The sequence below is a fragment of the Helobdella robusta genome (assembly GCF_000326865.2).
Source record: "Helobdella robusta unplaced genomic scaffold HELROscaffold_26, whole genome shotgun sequence".
Classification (NCBI taxonomy): Eukaryota; Metazoa; Annelida; class Clitellata; order Rhynchobdellida; family Glossiphoniidae; genus Helobdella; species Helobdella robusta.
This window is the reverse complement of record NW_008704349.1, coordinates 64,548-78,726: the sequence shown is the minus strand read 5'-3', so window position 1 is coordinate 78,726 and position 14,179 is coordinate 64,548. Positions and strand designations below refer to the sequence as shown.

Sequence of the window (14,179 nt, the reverse complement as noted above, 5' to 3'; positions counted from 1 at the left end):
AAATTCATAAATCAAACAATGTTACGAGAAAAATTTGATAACATGTTTATTTTTGCGGTTTTTTGGCCGTACAAATCTGCTTTAAAGATATTATATTTTATAAATTTAAAAAACAAAATTTACAGCTAAAAGTTTTTTAAAACCTTTGAATTTTGTAGAATTTGTTAAAAATGTTAGAGCGCTACATTTCCAATAAAGCTCAGAAGTTTAGAAAATTGGACTCCCAGTTATCAATCTATTATTTATGTTTTAAGCAGTAGTAACAGCAGTAGTAACTAGGTTCACTTGTTTTTAATTTTTTCCTAATTTGATGTTATTCATTCATTGATTCGTTCGTTTCATTTAGTGAATTCATTAAGACACACCACCACGCATTCAGTGGAAGGACCGGGGAAGCCATGACCCCCAGTTATAAGCAGTGTTGGGTCAAAGTTAAAGTAAACTAATTTGTCAGTTCGTTACTAGATTAGAGTAGAACTCAATCTTCTGAGCAAAAAAATGTATAATTTGGCAATGGAAATCCTGAAGTTTTTGATATATAGTATCTTCAGCCCACCAAACAGTTACTATTATGTACTAAATGATTATAGTTCGAATTTTTGGAATGTGAATTAAGCTAGTAGTTTGTAACTAGTGGCACACAATCTCCTGAGCAAGAAAATGTATAATTTGGTAGCGGAAATCACAATGTAAAGTAATTCAGAGCAGCCAAGAGCGCCAAATTTTTGAACACGCCTCAGCTTGTCAGCTAAGCTGAAATGTTACTTGGATTGTGAATTTTTTGTTCAAGTTTGTCTATGGTGACAAAGTAAAGAGAAGCAATAATTGTGAAACATTTTGTTGAAAGTAAAATTAGTAGGAACAAAACAATATTTTTGTCCTCACCCTTTGAAAACTGGAGCTATTAACATTATTAAACTTAACAGAATGAATTAATCTACAATTTATCATTAAATTAATGTCACCAGTGAGACACTGAGAAATGTTAGCATGAACAAGAAGTGACTCAATACTCCCCAACAAATCTATTCCGACAACTTCTTTAACTCATCCAACTTGTTCTTGTGCCTTTCTATGGCCTTCTGTCGGGTGGTTAGTTGTAACAAAATCTATATGATAACAATAACTAACTAGATTATATTATGGTTTTCAACTTATGTGCTACGACAACTGTGCTAACTACTGATGAAAGTGCAGTGAAGCAACAATAAGCAGATGATGTGAAATAATTAGATATGGTGAGGTAATGAAGTGGAGATGATGAGGTAGTAAAGTAAGATGTTACCTGGTGGTCAGCAATCTCCTCTTTGTGGTACTTAATTTCATCGTGTAGAGAGTTCTTCAATGTTTCCAACTGTTGTGCATTCTGCAGAAAATGTGTTCAAATGAATCATAATTTGCTAAAAATATTTTTGATACAAATTAAAACAAATAATCAAAACATTGAAAATTGAAACAGTAACTAAAAAATCAATTATAAATTAAAACAAGATATATTTAATATATCTATATATATTAATATATATATATATATCTATATATATCTATATATATCTATACATATCTATATATATATATATATATATATATATTAGATATATATAAAAATATTTTTGATACAAATTAAAACAAATAATCAAAACATTGAAAATTGAAACAGTAACTAAGAAATCAATCATAAATTAAAACAAGATAGCAGTTAAAAACACTTTCTATGGTTTAATAATTGAGAAGTTAACAGCACTAAAAGATGAAAACAAAAGCTGACTGACTCACTCACCAGTTTTCTAAAGTACTCTTCCTCTTTTGCGGCTTCTCTCTTTCCAAATGGGCCCCCAGCTTCTCTGATGGAACCCCCTGCACCACCTCCCTGTTAGCAATCGATGAATATTTAAAATGCTAAACTAACAAATGAGATCAAGCAAAATTCTATACACTATAATAAATGAAGCTAGCAAAAGTTGACACAACATTGATACATCTACATCAACATACTGCTCCAGACCCACTGCCCCAACCAGGCTGCTGACTATCAGATGATGATGAAGAAGATGAAGACATAGGTCTTTTTGGATTGAAAATAAATGTGTATTTTATACATTATATATAAATTACATTGTAAGAAATTAGTTTTTAAATTGACAGTTGAGTTACTTTGTTAACTGTCTTATTATTTAAGAACTATACAACAAACTTAAATATTAGTCAAATTAACATTAAACAATCAAAATAAATTATAAATTACATACAACTTTTTTCCCATTAAAAATTTACAAATTTAAATACAGCTCATTTGAAAAACATACAAAAAGAAATCCTATTCAGAAATTTCAAGGAAGAATAGGGATGGTATTGTATCAAATGGTATTGTTGAATAACATTATATTGTATTTTATACCTCTTTATTGCTGCTCTATATGACATGATACAGTTTAAATTAAATAATAACTAATACTATATATATACTTTAACAGGAAGCTAGTTGCTGCATTTAAATTTTACTAATTTCAAATTATTATACAACTTTAGTTAGGTAGTTTAGTTAACTTGTCATTGTTCAGACTTACTTAGCTCATTTTTTAGTTATTTAGTTGTAGTGTAGTTAGTTAGTAAGGGTTAGTTAGTTTTTTTTAAATTTATTTAAAAAAATTTTAAATGGAAGAAAATTTAATTAAAGTAATTATTATTATAGTAGTAGTAGTGTAGAGATGAGACGCTCACACTCACTGAGTGGGCCCTCAAAAAAGTAAATACAATTATTTAATTACCAAATTAGAATTACGTAACTATTGTAATAATTACAATGTAATTGTTAGTAGTAGTAGTACTTAGACATGATTTAGTTTAGTTAGTAAATGCAAAATTATAAAAATACATGGAAAAATTTAAATATATGATAAAAAAAAGATAGTTCTAACTTTGAAAACGCAATTCTTCTGGCCAGCGATGATGTCGCAAGTTTTTTGCAAGCGGACATTATGTTCTTTTAAAAATTTTCGACGACGGATGGCGGCCAACCTCGAAAAAGCGCAGTTTGCACGATCATAAGGTCAATGAAAGAACGAAAATTAAACTTAGGAAACGACGAGTAAAACAATTCAAAAAGGTTCAACATAAAATGCCTGCTACAATGCACATATTACCTACAAACATATTATTTTATATATGCGAATAACAATACAATTATATATACATGTATATTCTTTATGCAGGAAAGTTAAATAATTATTTTATACACATAAATAAATGTATATTAATAAAAATTCAATCGATCCGATTCCTCTTGATACCTCCATTGGGTCATTAACAGCAAAATAAGATATAACACAAGATTTAATTACTATGATCGCTTTGACGAATTTCCAAAAAAGTCACCAAATCAGATGAGGATAAAAATTAATGTAGAATTATTAAAATTTCTTCATCAATTAATCTGATACCCCAATGTCTCTGCATTTAGCATTCACAAGCTCCCGCATTATTTCAGGGGTTATGTCTTTGTGAGGACATAATTTTAGAAGCTGAATTAGAGCGTCTTTTTGCTTTGACGAAACATCTTGCTTATACCTTTGTGCAAAGGTTAGAAGGCATTGATGCCATAAAACTGGCAAATCTTGCCGCTTCATACTTTGGAACCTGTTCCATAATAAATGAAATTTGGCAATAATGAGATGAATCTTAAAAATAAATTTTAAATAAAATGTTCCCAGTAACACAAATTCCTTACCTCAAAAAATAATTGACTAAATCATCAACAACTGTATAAGGCAAAGCAAATTTTTTGTCCAGGAGAGTTGTAAGGAATATGGAGATGGCAGGTGAATAAGGCATCTGACACATTTCCATCATAGCTAATGCTGAATGCTCCATTTTCATGGAACAATGAGCCAAAACACTCGAAACTATCGTGGCCTCACGTGCTGTGCAGTCTTCTGCCTATCAATAAATCAACAAAATAATTAGTTAGTTACTCAATGAATCAATTAAAAGATTTATTAATATTTTTATTTAAACATCTTTAAAAATTAGGCAAAATATAAAAAAAAACTGATAACTGACACTGCACAGTGGCAAAAGAAAACCTTTGATGAATCCATAGGATTTGAACATGCATCTCATCAGGGCCTACAGAGAACCAGTGATGTTAAAATAATCAAATGTTCAGTATTTCAATTCTTAACCGAAATTCTGTATTTAAATACTTTTCAAATACCTAACACAGCTGTTAGTATTTAGTTATCGTCTATAAGTAATAAAAAAAACAAATATTTTTAATACTATGCATTTTTAATTAAGTACTGTCTAAGCAGGGCTACTCAATTAAGTATTTGAAATGCCCCTCAAACCCGGAAATACTTTTAAAATATTTAAATACTCTATGTATTTAACCACACTGGACTAAACCATTTAAATGTTTCAATAGCAGAAAGCAGAATCAAATAAAATTTAATGCTGAATGGGAAATTAAGATCAAATAACATGACTGAAATAAAAATGTATGAACTTCATAAAGGTGAGGATTGATTCGTTTAAACTCTTTAATATCATTTCGGACTCTTGGCAACAAAACTCTCTTTACATACCTACAAAACAAAATTTTAAATATCTAAAACTTTAAATAAACAATTAATCTTTTAAACCATTATTGCAAATACGTTCTCACAGCTGCTGCAGTCTCCATGAAATGAAGCTACCAGCACGCACACACACATACACATATATATATCGCTAAAAAAATTAAAGAAATTAAACAAAATAAAATTGTTGAACAAGATTTAGTAGCTGACCTAGCAACTTGCCTGTCTTTCAGGTTTGAGACGAAAATTCGTGTGGCTGCAAGAACAGCTGCGGTGCTCCATGTATCTGGTTCTGTCAACTCCAACAACTAGCAACAGATAAATGATCATTCAACAAATTAATCTTGTTACAATATTCACTACAACCTGACAGAAGCAATTATACAACTTTATAACAAGTTTCATATTAGTTGACTAAAAATTAGCAGATAATATCAAGTTTTTTATTTGAACTAGTTTGTAACAAAATGTAGCAACATCATAATAGAAAAATTATAAAACCTTTTCCCAAATGCGATATTTAGGTATGATTTTCAATGGCTTAGGAACGGGACCTGATCTGTGTGAGCTTAACACTTGGCCAACTCCTCTGAATAAATTAATGACATCCTCATTCAGTTCCATTTCAATTGATGCCACATCTTGAAATGAAAATATATTCTTTACATAAACAATGAACATAGCTTATAATATGTAATGGTATGTTAAAATCAGATGTGCACTGCACAAAAGACATTATTATTGTTACGTAAAATTTTAACATTTTCATGAGAAAGATAAAACACCTGAACACTGGCTTTCAATATCTGTCCTTTTCGAGGAGATTGCATAAGCGAACTCATCAGCAAACTTTTTTTCATCGGGTTTATTGAAAAATCTTTCAAATTGATTTTTTACTTCCTCATCTAACTCCTAAAAAAATTTTAGCAAAATAAAAAATATGATAGATATGATATGACTTAGATAAATATAAAGCCTGACATGATATAAAGAGAAGCTAATTATTAAAATTTTTTAAATACATGAAACTATGGCGAAACAATTTATTATACAAACAGTTAAAAAGCTGTTATGAATTCACTAACAATTATATTACAATTAAATAAAAGTAACAACCTCATCATCAGGATGCATGTAACCAGCTGCTGCTGCATCAACTTCATCATCACTTCCAGCATCTTCATCAGATTCCTTTGGTGAGGATAACAAAGTCTCCTTAGAAAGGTTTTTCAAGGCAGATCTTGGAAATTAAAATCAGTTTTTTCAAATTCTCATTTTAAATTAAAATCATTATTTAAACCATACAATTATTGAATAAGTTTTCATTTACCTTTTTGATTCACCACATATTTCCTTGTCACTAACATCCTCATCATCATCACTTAACTCCAACATCATTTCTTTTTGCTGTTTTAGTACTTGCTTCATAATTTTTTTTGACTCCTTACTACTAGCAAACTGTCGTTTAATGAAAATAAAATTACTAAAACCAGTTTATGGTTAGGGTTAGCTTTTGAATTATATAATTTTATAATTAAGTATTTATTATTCAAGAATTGAGTCTTAATCATTGAGTTAATTAAAATTTAAGAAAACAAAGTAAAAAAGAAACAAACGAAGGCTAAGAAAGAATTAGCAATAACTTGCCATTTAAGATTAAGAAGTTAAGAACATATAATTGTTAGTTTAGTTAATTAAGTATTTTTTATTTAGGTTAGTCTTATTTAGGTTTGAAATTTGTCTTCCAGTGGCGGATCTAGGAAGCCAAGGGAGCCAGGTGCCACGTTGTAAGCAGTTTTTAATAAATGCTAGTTTGAAAAAGGAGCATTTATGTGTCAATTCAACCACAAATTAAATGGGATAAGCAAGAAAAAAGGTCGTCAGCCACACTACCCCAGAATCTTGGCCCCCCCCCCCCGTGTAAATTAAAAATTTTTTTAAATTTTGGCCTCTTCCTTGGTCAATGTTGTCTAGATCTAGTTACTAACAACTAGTATTATTTAATTAATTTTTATGTTGTATTAAAATTATTATTAAAAATAAGCAATAAAATAATGAACGTGAACGGACAAAAAAAAACGAACGAACAAACAATAAATGAATAAAAAACCAATAAACATGGCAGTGGTACCTAAACTTAAGAAAAAGAAATGAAAAATAAATAAACAAACCTCGTCATCCTCTTCGTTCTTTCGTTTTCTTTTTTTCTCCCTGGTCTTCAGATGGGCTGTTGAAGTGCTTGCAATTTGCTCCACCAGAGATACCGGCTTTTTAATTAGTGGATCCTTATTTGAACACCTTTTCTTACCTACTTTCGTTGACATCTTTGCGTAAAGCAAACACGATCGTAAATGGCAAAGACAAACAAGCAAATTTTATTTTTTGAAGTAGCACGTGCTGCTGTTTTATCTACCGTGAGTTTTCGTACATAAAAAACTAGTTGTAAAAAAAGCAATTTATTTTATATTAAAACTGATAATACAATTAAAATTTGTTTTACTCAAACGGTTGGTACATTTTTTAAATATTATTTTGTTTTTTTAACAGCGTTTTAGCCCGTATAAATTCAAACAAATATATATTCAGATACACAAAAGGTTAAAAAAAAATCATTCATTCATTAAGCATATACACATTCAGAAAGATAATGTCATTTTTTAATAACATAATCAATTTTAAATATAAAACACCGTACAAAATATAAACTCAAATTTACTTTTAGTTGATTTTCATTGTTATTTTATAACCTGAAATTTGCCACCAAGCTTTGTGATTTTGTTTTTGCTAAAAGAAGCTTCGCTAAATGAATGATCCTGTAACAAATCCAAATACCTCTTTAAATAATTTTAGAAATGATTACACGGGTTTGGTTTGGACATTTGAATTTGAAACATGACGACAAACTCTGATTTATTTTCATCATCTTCTTCATCCCAGCTTCACTCTTCTCACAGTTATTTGGCCTTCTCAGCCAGATTAAGATTATTATTATTGCTCTTTATCTTAGTAGATGTGCTGGCCCCATCAGCATCGTGTCAGGAAATCAGACATTCTAGGGATGGTGTAGTATGCTTTTCTTTTCTATCGTCATTATATTATATTTTATTTTATAATTTTTCAATTGCAATATCATATTTTATTTTTAATTATTTTATGGTGCTGATTGATTGCATGTTCCATGTTGTTGTTGTTCTTGCCCCTTCAGGGGGGCCCTCAGGATTCTCATCGAGGTCGGAGCCATGTTTCATGTTTATTTTATCTGTTTATTTCTTTGATTAACACACACACACATTATATATATGATAAGTATGAATTAAAAACATGAAACATTATGATTATATTTATGAAAACAGCTACTGCTAGCGGGATATTGAGAACTACCTTCTACTCAAAACTTCCAGCTCATCGAAGTGAATATTTGAAAAACATTAAAATGAAAAGGACGCATCAAGTAAGTGATTGTTAATTTTTTGTTTTAACATGAATAACATAAAATTAGTAATTTGAAACTTAAAATGTTTATTTTTTAGGAAGACTTCAATAAAGAAAAATTTGTTTTGAGAATTTTTTTCTTGCTAAGTCAAAATTTTGTTAGTATTTGATAGTGTCATTCATTTTTAAAAAATATGTTATGAAAAAGTTGATGAATTGCATAAAAATTGGTACATTGTTACTGAAATACCAACTACATTTCATTTACTCTCATGATGTTTGAATAGTTGTCTGAATACAGTGAAGGGGTGCCATTCATTACAAAGCAACTTGAGAAGGTTCTTTCTGCTTGCAACAAGATCTTCAAACATCTGCATAAAAATTTCAAACTCAAACGAATGAGCAACTTTAAATTTAACATTGACTACCTTGACAGCAGCAGTAGTCACAACTTCAGCAGCAACAACATCAGCAGTATGAACGACATGAACAACATAAGATCTATTTTTTCGAGATTGATAGATTATTCTTATGACAACAAACAACTTGCCATCAACTTTCATTACTTACATTATATTAGACTAGTCAGCAACGAGTCAAACAACGAGGATTCAAAAACACATGACTCATCATCTCTTCCTGATTCAATTTGCACCAATCACAGAGCAGTTGGCTTCACTAACGTCAACAACTTCACTAACGTAATGCAAACTGCCCTCGATCTCTCTCGTGCTATTGCTCACACCATTGGCCTTCAAGACGATAGTGATGGATGTTTTTGTGCTGGAATGCACAAATGCATCATGAGGTGCATTAACATTTTTATGAAGCATTGACGCAGTTAACGATTATAATTGTTAATAGATAATGGCACGTTTCAAAACTTTTGCAGGCCCATCATGATGAATCACCATCAGTTCAACAACATCAGCTGGTCCAAATGCAGTTTGAAAAACTTCCAATTGAATATGCAGGCCAAACTTTATGAATGTCTCAAGGTTAGATCAACAAAACATATTGCCGCTCTTTCAGCTGAAGCATATGATGAGTTAGTTACTGTCACCACTGCTGCCACTACTACTACCAGTGCAAGCGTTCATGCAGCTGGTGATGGGAAGGATGGAAGACGTTCAGAATTTTATGAAAACCTCGCTGGCGAAAATGAAAATTTGGTTGGTAAGCTGGGCTGCCTGCTGCATCAAGCTTCATGTTTTCTATCCTGTCTATTCTTTTTTGTTTTTATTCAATCATTGTGGGTATTTTTAAACTTTATGGTGGAATTAATTCAAATGTGTTTGTTTGATTGTAAGATTGTAAATTTTTCATCCAATTAATCATTTATTGATTCTTTTTTATTTGTTTTGTTTCACCCACTCGTTAACTATAAAATTATGCAAATGTTAAATGTATTATATTTATTAACAGTCCTTCCAAACCTTATGTGGCAATGGCATTCTTGAGAGATCCGAGGAATGCGACTGCAACCTACGTGATGATGTCATCAATTTATTATTATTTTTGTTATTAGTTTTGTTAATATTTTTCGTGTTGTTTGAATTAATATTGTTGCTTTGCAATGCATATGTAGTACCTGTTTTGCCAACAAAAATAGCGTTGACTTCAATTTATTGTTTAAAAATTAAAAAGTTATTTGTGGGTATAGTTCATTTCTTGAATAGAATGTAGCGCATACAATGCAGCGTAATTTATTTAAACATATTCAATTGCAATGCCACGCCCCTGCAGACGTCTGTCCATGCCAAGGTAACAATCAAGTAGCTCAGTTAATTATTTCACTTCACGTTGCTCCAGTCTGCTTTTTGCACTTTCTTTTTAATTCGGTCCAATTATTTTCTGTTAAATTTGAATATAGCCTTTTTTCATTCAATTTTTTTTTCTAAAATGGATTTCAAATTCCTTCTTTTCTATCATTCATTTTCATTTGAGTTGTAGTTAGTCACTTTTTTAATGTTTTGTACCTGACGCATGTTTCTGCATGTGCTACGACCAGATCAAGTTGGGAACGTGCTGCATATCAATCTATGCAGAACTTGTTTATAGCGCACGCAAGTTTAAGCAACACACCTGGTCGCACATACAACGTACATACAAACTTTGACGTACGCACTCACCAACATGCAGGACTGCCACTTATTTGAGCCATGCTGTGACTACAAACATTGCCTGCTGCTGCCACATGCGACCTGCCAACGGGGTGCATGTTGTCACAATTGCACTGTTGGTGATCCGTTTTTCTGATAGATTGAATGTAGATAGTTGGATGAATAAATGATTTAATTTAGATTAATGGATGATTTTTGGCGAATAAATGATGGATTGAATAATAATTTGCTTTACAGCTCCGACCAAGCAACAGGATTTGTCGCTTGAAAAAAAGTTCTTGTGATGTTCCCGAGTTTTGCGATGGGTTTTCAGAGGAGGTAAGTTATTGGCCGGTTGCTTGGCTGGCTCTAATGACGAGTTGATGAGCTGCTTACTCTGATGTTATTCTTATGTTCTTTTGTTCATTATTTTTCCAATAAATCAATCAATCTTCGTTTTGCGTCCAGAGACCCGGTTTCCCGAGGTAGGACGATGATCAAAAAATTACTAATGTTGAAGATAATGATCTCAAAAAATGATTTATCTATATCAAAAAATAATTCTTATTGACGCTTATAAAACGTTTTCATTACAACAAGTGTCCAGAAGATGACCACATGGACAATGGCGAAAAGTGTACTATGAAATTAAAACAGTCTGCCAACAAACTGCAGGTTAAGCATGAAAGTGCCAATGCGGAAAAGTCATCAATCTTTGCCACATCAACAATAAAATTCGATGAGGATGATGCCGGTGGTGGTGTGAAAAGGTTGGATGGTTTGTGTTTCAAGGGAAGGTGTGTTTCAAGAGGAGGACAGTGCATACGCAGCTTTGGATATGGTCAGTAATGGTGCGATCGATGGCAGGGTGGTGAAATTGATGCCTGTCTCCTTGCCTAACTAACATGCGGGCACAATTAAAATTTTTATGACATGATTCCATAACATATCATTCACACATGCACAAGCTCTCGTTGCCGGGTTTGTTAAACGTTAAATATTTGATTATTATTACTGTTGAATAAATTGAGGTAATCGATAAAAACTTTCTCGATTGCTTGAAGATTACGAAGACAGAACAAGATCATTTTACGAGAGAGTCAATGTAGTTGGCAACGAAGATGGGCACTGTGGAGTGCTCGCGACATCAACCACGTCGTCATCTCCCTATTTATCACCATTGTTTCCTCCAGCAAAAACATCGTCAGCATTATTTTCATCTTCATCAATCCCACCTTCAGCAGCCTTCTTTTTTCCATCGTCGTCGTCGTCGTCACTTGAATTGAATGTCAGAAATGATTATGTTGCGTCAGAAAGCTTCTCAAAATGTCGTCTCAAGTCTGTTTATTTGCCCTGGAAATTATTGTTGTTGTTTTGTTTTCATCTTTCGCTCTGTTATTATTCTGGGATAAATTGGCGATAACATGCTTCCAAATTATTTGAACTGTTACCAGAGATGCTTGGTGCGGCAGACTTCAATGCAGAACATCCTCCCATGCCTCATCGTCGACCTCTTCACTCCAGCGTTTGTTATTGATGGTTGAAGATGGTAGTCAGTGTGGAATGAATGAAGTTTGTTTCCAACAAAAGTGCGTCAATGTGTCCAACTTTTCAAGAGGCCGATGCCCTCTTGGCTCCAACGGACTCGTCTGCTCTGCGCGTGGGGTAGGTTGTTATTGTTCTTATTATCATCATTGTTGTTATTATCATTGTTATTGATGACGTGCAGGCATGCACTGGCAGGTCCAAGTGTTACTGCCATCCTGGCTACGGCGCCAATGATTGCAGCCGAACGATGGACGTTATTACGCAGCCTTACGAGGAGCTCCACCATCTTTCTCCACCGCCATCTTCCATATTTCATGAATTTTATAATAAGGATAGTGATGATGATGATGACGATGACGTAATTGAATCAGATGTTGCAAATGAAGTTATGAATTGTTAGTTTTTCCGAATTTACAAATCACTGAATAAATTAATGAATACACTAATTGAAGCATGGCTGAATGAATGAAATGCTTTTATTTAATGATACTGACGTTGATTGTGTGATTGTGATGGTGTGATGTTCTATGTGTCATTGTTTAATAGAATGATTAAACGTTTATTATTTGCCAGACAAGTTTCACATCTATATAAACCACTTAAATTCTGCAAGCAACACCAGCATCAACGACACCAGCAGCAGCAGCAACAACAACAACAAAAGCCTCATCAACACAACCCGTACTTGGTTGCTTTTTTTGATGGCAGTTGTAATAAGTTTTGCTGCTCTTCTATTTCTCGTCTGCGTTCTCTGTTACAGGTCAGTTTTTTGTTTTCAAGTTGTCCTTATTTTGATGTCGATGTGGCAATTATTTAAATGATGTGTGATTACTTTGTTTTGACAGTTGTTTTATAAAATTTTTGATACTCCTAGGCGACGTGTTCCGCAGAGCCACTCAGCTGGTACATATCAAAAAGGTTTTTATAAAGGAGGCGGCTTGAAGAAGCGACAGAAGCGCAATGCTCAGGCTCTCGCTCATGTTAATTTGCCCCCCGTGGAAGGTGATGTTGTGCATGCAAAACCCTTAGTTGAAAGAATAATTTCATTTGGAAGCCTTCCTTCATACAAGTATATGTTATTTGCATTCTCTTTACTTGTTCGTTTGCATGGGTCAAACCATTTTAATTTTCAAATTTTTGAGGATTATGTATTTCTAGATTGATTTTCTAATTCAATAAACTTTATTTGTTATTACTAACATGCCGTCTTATCTATTGAGCAAATGTTACTTTAATACTACGACGATATTAGCATTGTAGAATAATAAAAAAAATTCATCATTCAAGTCATGTACACCGTATTGATGGGGGAATAATTTTTTACTTAATTATCACAGAAACACTGTAGTCCGCGAAAAATTAAAATATTATATTTGGCAGAGCTGAGAAGCGTAAGAAAGTGATGCGTGAACACTGGAACATTAATGAGCGTGGTTACAACCTCAAATCATCTAATGGGATTGTTGAAATGGATGGTACCGAAAGGCGAAGTGAAATGAAGACAATGATATTTCAGTCGCCGAGCAGCATCACTCACGCCCAAACTTTGCCTGACCCGCCAGGCAGAGGAATTCTCAGGCAACCAGGTGCCGGACCAAGATATAAAAAAATCGTGCAGTCAAGGAAAAATGTTGGTAAGGATGGTGAATGTATTGTTCAGAGCAGCGAATTGAACGATGTAGTAAATTTTATTAGTAAGAATATGCAGTGCGATGTTGATCATTCAACTCAACAAACGAAGAATGAGGTTCAAGATTGTAATGGAATCGAAGCATTAGAGTTTAAAATTGGTGACTGTTTACGTAATGGAGAGAATGTTAATAACAGTGATGCAGCACCTTTATCATCCAAACCGATTACTGAAACAGAATGCGCAGTTTTGAACAATGATTTAATAAATGCCATTGAACTAGCTGTTACAGACGAGGAGCATCAACTAGATGTAGATGAAGTCGGATTAGATGTAGACAAACGGTGATTGATCTATCTTATTTTATATTGTATATATATTTTGTTGCGGGCTATATACCATTTGTCATCGTGAATGATATGTTGAAATATATTCAATGTCTCTTATTTGCTTTCATTTTTCAATAGTGTGTTTGTAAAGAATTGATTGCGAATAGTTTAAACGCCATCGCTGAAAATTGTTAATTTCTGCATCATTTGTTAACCCTGCGGAGCCGAGAGAAACGTCACCACAAGCGTTGAAATATATTAATAACTAAATTAATAATTGAACGAACTAATAAACATTTTATTACAAATTAAATTGCTTCTAAGGCTCGCTATGGCTTAAAATAAATTGTAGGTTGCAATGATTTGAGTCAAAACAAAAACTGAAGATGAAATTAAAACAGCACGAGTGACAATACAATTGTGTAACAGAGTGTGCCGAGTTGTTCTTTTGCAATATTCAGAAGATTTAATTAAACATGAATTAAACATAACAAATTTCTTCTTTGCTATAACATTAAACAGGAATAAAAATCTGTGAACGTAAAGTTTAGGAATAGACAA

The 14,179-nt window shown here is 32.5% G+C and overlaps 3 protein-coding genes across 3 annotated transcripts; 1 reads left to right on the top strand and 2 right to left on the bottom strand.

The window, feature by feature from the left end:
- Nucleotides 1-858: 858 nt before the first annotated feature.
- Nucleotides 859-3,017, bottom strand: HELRODRAFT_191850 (hypothetical protein). Its single transcript, XM_009019827.1, has 5 exons — nt 2,918-3,017; nt 1,996-2,064; nt 1,781-1,870; nt 1,286-1,366; nt 859-1,082 (listed from the first exon to the last, which is right to left on the bottom strand). The coding sequence occupies exons 1-5, from the start codon at nt 2,975-2,977 to the stop codon at nt 1,026-1,028; spliced, it is 357 nt and encodes a 118-aa protein (XP_009018075.1). The 5' UTR covers nt 2,978-3,017; the 3' UTR covers nt 859-1,025.
- A 411-nt stretch (nt 3,018-3,428) lies between these two features.
- On the bottom strand, nt 3,429-6,901 carry HELRODRAFT_157035 (hypothetical protein; the record flags this gene model as incomplete). Its single annotated transcript, XM_009019826.1, has 10 exons — nt 3,429-3,636; nt 3,728-3,936; nt 4,060-4,125; nt 4,505-4,583; nt 4,788-4,885; nt 5,079-5,218; nt 5,363-5,489; nt 5,694-5,817; nt 6,566-6,567; nt 6,749-6,901. The coding sequence occupies 10 exons, from the start codon at nt 6,899-6,901 to the stop codon at nt 3,429-3,431; spliced, it is 1,206 nt and encodes a 401-aa protein (XP_009018074.1).
- A 455-nt stretch (nt 6,902-7,356) lies between these two features.
- Nucleotides 7,357-13,926, top strand: HELRODRAFT_191849 (hypothetical protein). The gene is made up of 15 exons (XM_009019825.1): nt 7,357-7,638; nt 7,931-8,028; nt 8,108-8,167; nt 8,297-8,817; nt 8,902-9,181; nt 9,435-9,506; nt 10,152-10,247; nt 10,370-10,450; nt 10,712-10,952; nt 11,176-11,449; nt 11,566-11,776; nt 11,841-12,054; nt 12,233-12,419; nt 12,534-12,728; nt 13,040-13,926. The coding sequence occupies exons 1-15, from the start codon at nt 7,470-7,472 to the stop codon at nt 13,635-13,637; spliced, it is 3,297 nt and encodes a 1,098-aa protein (XP_009018073.1). The 5' UTR covers nt 7,357-7,469; the 3' UTR covers nt 13,638-13,926.
- The last annotated feature ends 253 nt before the right edge of the window (nt 13,927-14,179 follow it).